The sequence below is a fragment of the Octodon degus genome, unplaced genomic scaffold, assembly GCF_000260255.1.
Source record: "Octodon degus isolate 3935 unplaced genomic scaffold, OctDeg1.0 scaffold00091, whole genome shotgun sequence".
NCBI lineage: Eukaryota > Metazoa > Chordata > Mammalia > Rodentia > Octodontidae > Octodon > Octodon degus.
The window spans coordinates 4,051,216-4,060,701 of NW_004524667.1; the positions used below are offsets into that span (position 1 = coordinate 4,051,216).

Below are 9,486 nucleotides of genomic sequence, written 5' to 3' on the forward strand. Positions count from 1 at the left end.
CCAGCCCTAGTTTCAGTATTTTAAATAAGATTTTTGCAAAGCTGGTCATCCCTGGAGCACCAGCCTGACCTTGCTGAGATAGAATTCTGTTTATACCCATTTAAAGCATTGTCTTATGTCTTAAATTAATATATGGTCTCAGTGTACTACTCACAAGTTTTCTTTCTCTCATGGCAAGCATGAATTCCTTATTTGCATTACCATGCTTTCATTGTGGATGATAAATGATTCTTTCCATTTCTAATATTCCTTGAAGCTCAAAGTGCCCAAATTTTTATATGAATGATAGATTTCTTTCTGTTCATTCGTATTGTAGACAATACGTAAGCATGTGTTTTATAAGTTGCACCTTTTTACACCATTAATAAATTAATTATAATGTTAAGTGCGTAAGCTAGGTTGCCCTTATCCAGCAGTCTTTCTCCCAGCCTCACGTGAGGCTGCTCTCTGGTCCTGTGGGCTCTATCAGCTCTTGGCCCGCTGCACCATGGCATTGGCACCACCTAAGCTGGAGCTTTACCGCTTTGCCCCCATCTACCCATGAAAGCCCAGCTCCTACACCACGCACTCATGTGGCCATGCTGTACACCCAGAAGCTAGTTGTGCCTGTCAACCTACTTATTGCTCTCCACCTTGCATGACTAATACCTGTGTACTTGTCTTCACATGATGAGCTGAACATGCCAAGATTAGTTTCACTGCAGTTGCTTGGCTTGGATATATTTATGTAGCACTACTTACTGAAATTTATGATGTAAAAACTTTTGCATTGGTGTTTTATTCTTTAGGGATTGGATGAAAATTAGAATCATAATGTATTCATTGGACATGGCAGGATTAATTTACGAAGTGCCACAATAGGGCCTAATATACAACAGCATGAAAAAGAACTCACTGTTCAGCCCTTATACAATAGCAGCAGGATTTTCAAAATGGTCTTAATCAGATTTTCTATATTCAGATGAAGAACCATGACATCATTTTTACTACCCTCAGAAGCATAATATACTGCCATCAGTTTTGGCATTGAGCCAATTTTGCCATTAACTTTTCCCATAAAATTTGATTTAGGGGCATTGAAAGATTCTTTGTAATTAAAAATAGTGCATTAGGAATTTTTTTCTTATCTATAGTTTGCCATATATGAGTGATACTGGACCATGAATACTCTAAACCTTATGGCTGTAAACCATTGTTTTAACTAAAATTAGCTTCAACCTCAAAACAAAATTATTTTATCAAGTCATAGAGTTTAAATATTTGTTGGCTATGTATATTGCATAGCAGAATTGGAGTTACTACAAATCCTGGATGTTTTTTCTCAAGTTCATCAGTTCATTGGCATATATTACAACATTTTGTCAATATTTATTAATTTTCTTGGATTAAAAATTATTAACTGCTAGCACAAATCTGGATGAATTAACACATTTCACTCTAAATTTTTAGTAAGCCTTTCTCTTCTAAGTATGTTCTTGAATGCTTAAATTATTTCATTAGCTATTTTTCTATTTTACTTTAGTTGTATAATAAGAAAAGAGTGTTTCTAAGTAAAGTATGACTTGATGTGGAGTACATTTTCAACCTATAAAAGTTTTTTCTGATTTACTTTCTTTTCATCAACTGTGTTTCTGTATCTTAAAAGATTTTTGCCCCATTGAATATTTGAAGATTTTTGTCAGGCCAGTCGTAAATGAATATGGCAGAATCAGATCATGTTGATCTAAACTGCTCTTAACTAGCTGAGTCAGTGACTTTTTTTTTAAAAGCAACATGTCTGTCTGTAAGAAGAAAGAGTGTGGAGTGGTGGTGACAGATACCTGTAGTGATGCTTTCTTTAGATTGTACTAATGATCCTTGTGCTGCTTTTACAGCATATTCTTCTCCCAAGATGATTCAGGGCTAAAAGAACTCTAGTTTCTACAATCAGCACATCTGACTAAGCAATTTAAATGACAGTCTTTTTCATTTAACCTAAAAATGGCACTTTTCTACTTAGACTTAAATGTCTACTCATGCACTAATTGTGGGACTATCCAGACACTATAAAATCTCAGCTAATTTTTGTTTTTTAACATCTATTACAAATATTTTAGGCAACCTCAAGGAAAAGTGAGGACTCTATTGATTTTAATTTATTATTTACGATGGCTAAAAGTATTCAAGACATGCTTCCTTGAAGGCTGTATGCATTGGAGTAGTTACTATTGCTTGTGGCCTAAGTCCTTCTTCCTAATCACAGGGCACCTTCACTTGCATTCAGTTAATCTTCCACATTGTGGCATCTGTATACTAGACAATTCTATTATGTATTTTTAAATGAGGAAACTTAGATGCTGAAAGACGAAGTAATTTGTTGCAGACTTCTGTACTCTTTCAGCGTCTTGCTTTTCTTCCAAGTACACTTGAAGACAAGCATGTCTGATCAGGGCATCTCTAAGGATTCTAACATTGTAGCACTGCCTCTTCATATCTAAAAATGAAGACAAATGTAAAAGTTTCAGCTGAGCTCAAATAATAATTTATCATCTCTTGGCCCATGAATGGAATCAAATGCAAGTGATGAATTGTAGTCTGTACTGAGGCCTCTGGCTGGCTGGGCTCCAGAGGTGGATACGGAGGGCCAGGGCAGCTTCCACAGAGTAATGGACAATCCAGGGGAGCCTGTAGCAAGTGGAAAACCAGAGCCCGCATCACTGCTTGCAACCAGAGCACAGAGAACTTGTCCACTTCTGAGTGAAGGATGAAAACTCTCCTGCCGCCACTGACTCAGACTATAGCTTTGTGATATTCTGGTTTTACAAAGCCAGAAGGAAGCCCAGCCAGGCCCCGGAACTACCAACTCAAGCAAATCATTCACTACATTAATGATGTGTCTGTTAATAATCTGGATGCAACTACAGTATAATCTTCAAATCAGTAGTGGAAAAGAAGTTACAGATCTTTGCTTGCAGGACTAAAATGGGAAAAAATTTTAAGAGAAGGCTGGAAATAAAAGTATTTATGAAGCTGTGTAAAAGCTAAATATATATCTCAGTTCAAATAAACTTGAAAAATGTAATTTTCCTAATACTGAGGAAAGCCTGGTTGTTACAAATTAATATTTGCCAGGAGAATTTGATAGATTGGTAGAGACTAGCATGGTATATATTAAAAGCTTAAAAGGTAAGCAAAGAAATCCCATCCATAAAGAAAAGCAAAAATTCCCAAAACACAAAAAGAAAGCTCACTCTCCATTTATTTGTATACAAGTATTTGTTAAGATCATGCTGAGTTCTTGACACTATTACAGATCCTGAAGATCTAGCAGTTGTTTTGATTAAGATCTAAAACCTCCCCCAAGGCTTCTCCTTTGAAGATGAGGCCTCGCCATGGGGGGCAGATGGCAGCAGGCCTGACCTGGAAGGCTCCTCCTTTCTGTCTCTGGGCTCCTGGGTTTCCGGGGCTGCTAGGTTCTTCCATGCTCTTCTAGTATGCACTTTCTGCCTGGAGCCAGCCAACTGTGGATTAAACTCACTGAAAATGTGAGGCAAATAAACCTCTAATGCTTTAAATTGTGTGCGTCAGATTTTTGTATCAGCTATGGGAAAGTGACTAATACAGCAATAATCAGAAATGAATAAATGTACATTCAGGTAAGGTTAATATTCTAGTTTATCTTTTAATGGCATAAATAAAATAACACGTAGAAATATCGGAAATGAAAACAATAATGGTTAGAATAAACTTTCTGACAGAAAGGATAAATTCTGGAGTTGACATGGAGACAGAGTTACTCATTTGGAAGATGTTACTGAGGAGATTGCCTAGTAGGTAGCATTAATGAGGCATTAAAGGAGCGGGGCTGGGATAGTAGAAAGAGGCAAAGGCAAAGACACAGACAGACAAGACAGACAGACAGAGAGAGAGAGAGAGAGAGAGAGAGAGAGAGAGAGAGAGAGAGAGACATGAAAACATGTTAATATATGTAGAAAAAAAGAAATGATGTTAGTGTTTTTTTTCTTTTTGTTTTTGTTTTTGTATTTTATTTGTGGAACCAGGGATTGAACTCAGGCCCTTGTGCTTGCCAGGGAAGTGCTTATTCTACTGAGCTATCTCCCTGGCCAAGAAATGATGTTCGAAAAATAAAACTGGGAGAAGTAATAGCTGAAATTACTTTGGGGTTGATTACACAAGCTTCTTTGTTGAATGTACAATCTGAGAACCTGTTAGGACAAATAAAATGAATCTATAGTTATACACTTTGTGGTTAACTGTTATGACAAAGGTTTAAAAAAATTATCAGAGGAAAAAAAATGGAAACTAACTTTAAATTCCATTAGATTGAAATCAAATTTCAAGGGCAATATTGAGGGGAAAGATCTAAAATCTAGGTTTTAGATTTCATGTCCTAGTATACTACTGACAGACTCTAATGAAAAAAAGTGAATTGAATAATTTACCTTTTAAAAAAATAAGAATATTCCTGAGGAAGTAGGCCTAAAAAAGAAGGTGTGGCATTTAAAAAACAAAACGGTGAAAAAAGAAGCAGCAGAAATTATTAAAAGTCAGGGGCCAGGGAGATGGCTCAGTAGGATAAGCGCTTGACTGGCAAACGCAAGGATCTGAGTTCAATCCCCGGTTCTGAAAAAAAAAAAAAAAAAAAAAAAGTCATTAAGTTTAAATCCTTCTATCAAAAGTTATACCTAATTTCTGTGTAAAAAGAAAAGGTAAGAAATAAGAACAAGCAAATAGAAGAAAAGGAAGAAAAGTTGGCTAACAATATCCAAACTGAAGGTAAAAGACCAAATCTAAGACCATCAAGGTAAGCAGAGATGCAGAAGGGTGACCACACCTACTCTCTCGTGTCTCCCCTTGTGTGCATGGTTCACTTGGTGAGGGTGATGCTGTGTAGCCTGGAGGGGAGAAACACCAACCTCCAGGTGACCATTCTGGGAGGGAGGAAAGTGACCACAGTGGAGCAAGAATGGGAAGGGGAAGAGCGAGCAACCTGGGGACAGGAAGCCAGCTCTCTGTAACTGGTGCACGAAGCCTGGTGTACAGCTCAGTAGTGGAGCACTGTCCTCAGCCCTGACAGGGAAACGCACTAAGGTAAATCGCTAAGGGCTGTTATTGCACGGCGTAAGCAGGGGATTTTACGGTGCTATCTTACATAAAAGACCTAGAGAAATTTCAGAAGCTCATCAGTTTTGGAACCTAGATTAAATGTTAGCAAGTTTTCTGTCAGGGAAGCAAGTTAAGTGGTCATTGCCCTCCAGTGGCTTCCACACTCTCTAATATAAACCCCAGACTCCTCCTTGTCAGGGCTCCCGAGTCCCATGCTGTTTTCCCCTGCCTGGCACTCAAGGCTGCCCATTCAGTGCCTCACTCAGCCCCACTGCACGTTGTTGTTCCTCACATGGTCTGCGCTTCCATTTCATTTTATGGGCAACACAATTTTTCTTGGATTGTTGCTATCATTTTCTAATACTATGGAAAGTCTAGCTTTGGTGAGATTATTGGTGTTTTTTTATCATTTTGCAGTACAAAGATGGAAGCCAGGGATGCAACCACTAAATGTTATCTTCAATCCTTTTTATTTTTTTGTTTGAGACAGTCTCACTAGGTTGCCCAGACTGGCCTCAAACTTATAATTCTCCTGCCTTAGCTTTTTGAATCACTAAGAATACAGGCATGAAACATCATACATAGATAGAAATATTTTAGGAGCACAAGTTCAAACCCAGCCCAGGGAACTTAGCAATTAGCATGACCTTATCTCTACATAAAAAAATTTCAAAACCCTGGGATGCCACCCAGTGAGAAGGCTCTGGATTCAGTCCCCAGTACCACACAATGATGATGATGATGTCTCAGACTCCTTTGATTTTTCTCTTGATCTAGTGATGATAGTGAATGCTAATTTGCCTAGCCAAAAGGAACTGTCTTTTCGTGGAACATGGTGGCCATTCCTGGATCATGCCACTGTCACTCAGTCATTGTGAGCTGGGTACAGCCTGGCATTACTAGTGTCCCCATGCTCCTGGCCATGCATGTGCCCTGAGACAACAAGAGCTTTGGATTCAGGCTGAGGGAACAACAGACGGTACCTAGAAACAAGTCTCTTAGGATCCAGAGTGAATGCTAATGGGTAATACCCAAACTTACATGCCAATTTTTCTGCAATTTTTTTGAAAAGGATGTTTTATTTGTATTTTAAGGAAGAAAGAAATAATTTTCAGTAATTGGCCAATAGTTTGAATTTTTTGTTGTAGTTGTTTATTTGAGACATGGTCTCCCTTTGTAATGCAGGTTGGCTTTGAACTCGTGGCATAATCCTTCCACCTCAGCTTCCCCAGTACTGAGATTACAGATGTGCACCTCCACATCCAGTTGTATTTTGAATCCTTTTTTTTTTGGCAGAACTGGGGATTGAACTCAGGTCCTTGCACTTGCCAGGGAAGCACTTATTCCACTGAGCCATCTCCCCGGCCCTGTATTTTGAATTCTTGAAAGGTGCTCTTAAACATCAATCTAGTAAACTTTTCTTTAAAGTACAATTCATCCTAATATAGACTTACTTTATTATATTGACATTAAATGTTTATATTGGAAATCGTTTTACTTCAGCAAAGGTTAATACAGTTAATGTTAATGTATTTAATGCCATTGAAGTATATACCTAAGAATATTCAAAATGGCACATTTTTCTATGTGCATTGTAAAACAATTTAAAAAATAGACAATAGCTTAAAACCTAAATGTATCCTGTCTTCACTGATCACTCCCTAAATTTTGTGCAGGATTCTGTCAGCAGCCAAACAAGGAAGGCTGTCATTCTCTGACTTATTGCAAGCCACTAGAATTCAACTTCATAGACATTACCTGTGCCGTCCTGGTGAGAACAGGGCCCAAGGCATCCTCCAAGTTAGGCTTTCAATCTGAACATAGCTCACTGAATGCAAAGTCAGCTTTGTAATTGGTTTCACATTAGAAGGTATTTTGGTATTAGTTTTACATACAATTATAATTGCACATCCTCATGATAAATGAAAATCAGGTAATATTTTCCAGTAGTTATATTACAGTTCTTCAGCTTTCATGCCAGTATCACAGTTATTAAAAAACCTTACTTATGTGCTGTGCCCTGTTCTAAACCTTCTCTTATGAATTAAATCTTTGACTATTCCTGGCAATCCTCTAAAACTGTTTCATTGCCATTTTATCTTTTTTTCTCATTAAAATGAATTTAAAAAAAAGAGAAATACAATTATATGGACAATAGTTGATATATCATCAATTTTGTCATCATATCTGTTGCTCAGATTAGCCGATATTGTTATGTAAGCTTGGACATATGGTTGGATGTAACCACTTGCTTTCAATAAATCTTAAATTAAAAAAATAAAAATAAAGTACAAGTTGATGCAACTCCCCAATTATGGATGAGAATACTGAGCAAAAGCAGTTCTGTGTTGAAAAGCCAAATACTATGCAGTGGTAGTGGTAGCTTTAATAAGTTTTGTTTCTGTTTTTGTTTTATTGAATGGGTACCTTTTGACTTTTGTGCATCCCCACTGATGGGTGTTCAGAGCTTTATTCACTTCTGTGAAAGAAAGTTAATGAATGTGTTTATTGTGCATTTTAAGTTTTGTCTACCAAGAAATGATTTTTTCTTCGTGTTTCTACAGGGCCTTCTACCTGGACAAATCAAACTCCTCACCAAACTCCACATCCAAGGCTGCCTATGTAGATAAGGTAAACAAAAAGGACTACATTCATCGATACTTTATTATTCACAGACCTAATTGTATTTAGTCACCAATCCTGTTACTCCTGTAACAATATGATAAAGCTGTTCATTAAAGGCACCCATAACAGTGATGCATCCCAGCTAGCAGGATTCCTGCTAAGCATGTTGAACTTTCTGTGTCTCACTTTTTCCTGCAGCTAATGAGGCCGCTCAATGCTTTGGATGAACTTTATCGCCTGGTGGCCTCATTCATCAGATCCAAACGCACGGCTGCCTGCGCCAACACAGCTTGCAGCGCCTCTGGGGTCGGCCTGCTGTCGGTTTCCTCTGAGCTGTGCGACAGGCTGGGCGCCTGCCACATCATCATGTGCAGCAGCGGCGTGCACCGGTACGTGAGCCCCCCAGCTTCCATCTCTTTATTTGTTCACTTCTTGTGTGGTGATCTTTGTCTACTTTGGGTGACATGAAATTAAAACGGGAAGCATCCAAAGGACTCAGATGTCTCGGGAATAAGGTTTGGGATGTTCTCTGGTTTTAGTTGTTATATTTTAGTGACTATTTAGTCATACAAGTGAGTGCACCCCTTCGTTTATCTCGTGGTGACCCAGCATCTTATTCATTTTGCATTTATGTGACCACAGTTTTATTTTGGGTGCAAAAATGTGTATCCTTGTTACTGGCTCTAGGAGTTCTCTTGGTAGCAGCTGAACCTAATGAGCCTAATAAATCTTGTCTCACACACCTTCAGTGGCTCGCACCCCTGTAAAGCAAGTGCAGTGACTTAGATGTTCTGGGTTTGGTGCTGCATCAAAACATTGATGGCTCAAGAGATCACTTATTCTGTCCTTCTGGAGAGCTCAACAGAAAGTCTTCCAGGTCCTGTTGAGGTTTTGTCCTAGACAACTGCATTCTTTATGAGGCAGCAAAGTTCCTATAGCTCATTCTATTAGCCAGTGTATACTAGAAAAACAGATAAAATACAAGATATACAAAAACACAAGAATTGACAAGATTGGCTGACAATGGCCATCCACAGAGTCAGATGGGGAAGAGCACAGAGGGTCTGGCTGCATCCTGGAGACCTGGGGATTCAGCCTGAGGCCTGGAGCTGACTGCAGTGTCCCAAGCAAGTCCTTGTCATGAGGCTGATAGACCTTCCATGGAAGGCTGAAGGGCTTGTGCCAGAAGCCGAGGAGACTATGCTGGAAGACAGGAGAGGATGTCTGATGTGGAGGCAAAGGCTGAAGCTCTTCTGAAGGAGAAGAAACTCATCCCTCCCCCTTCATTTCCTTTCTTCCCGCCAGGCTGCAAGCCGCGGTAGGGTGGGTCTTCCGCATCCTATAGTGTGGAGTTGCTGAGCCGATTCAGTTAAACTTCTTTTACTCAAGTTAACACTGCTATCCCACTCATAGAGCTACATCGGGACAGAGTGGAGCTCAGTCAAATCCCTCCTCACAGTTACCGCTCTTCTACCATCTTTCATTTTCATGATGAAGCAAAACCTTTTGGATTAAAACAATAGGGCAGATGTTTAGTTCTTATTTATTTATTTATTTACTTATTTTCAGTATTGGGGATTGAACTCAGGGCCTTCACACTAAACTTACATCCCTCAAATTGGTTTCCCTTTGTTACAGAGTCTTGCTAAGCTGCTGAGTTGCCCAGGTGAGGCTCTAACTTGCAGCCCTCCTGCCTCAGCTTCCCAGAGTGCTAGGACTGTAAATAATTACAGCCACACCTTGCTTTAAGTCATT

The 9,486-nt window shown here is 39.0% G+C and overlaps 1 protein-coding gene across 2 annotated transcripts in view; it reads left to right on the forward strand.

The window, feature by feature from the left end:
- The window catches only part of Prex2 (phosphatidylinositol-3,4,5-trisphosphate dependent Rac exchange factor 2), a 303,532-nt gene that overhangs the window by 249,406 nt on the left and 44,640 nt on the right, over nucleotides 1-9,486 (forward strand). For both annotated transcript variants that reach the window (XM_004637531.2, XM_023722364.1), the window contains 2 exons: nucleotides 7,671-7,737; nucleotides 7,930-8,120. In XM_004637531.2, coding sequence (XP_004637588.1) covers nucleotides 7,671-7,737; nucleotides 7,930-8,120 — 258 coding nt within the window. The remainder of the gene's footprint in view (nucleotides 1-7,670; nucleotides 7,738-7,929; nucleotides 8,121-9,486) is intronic.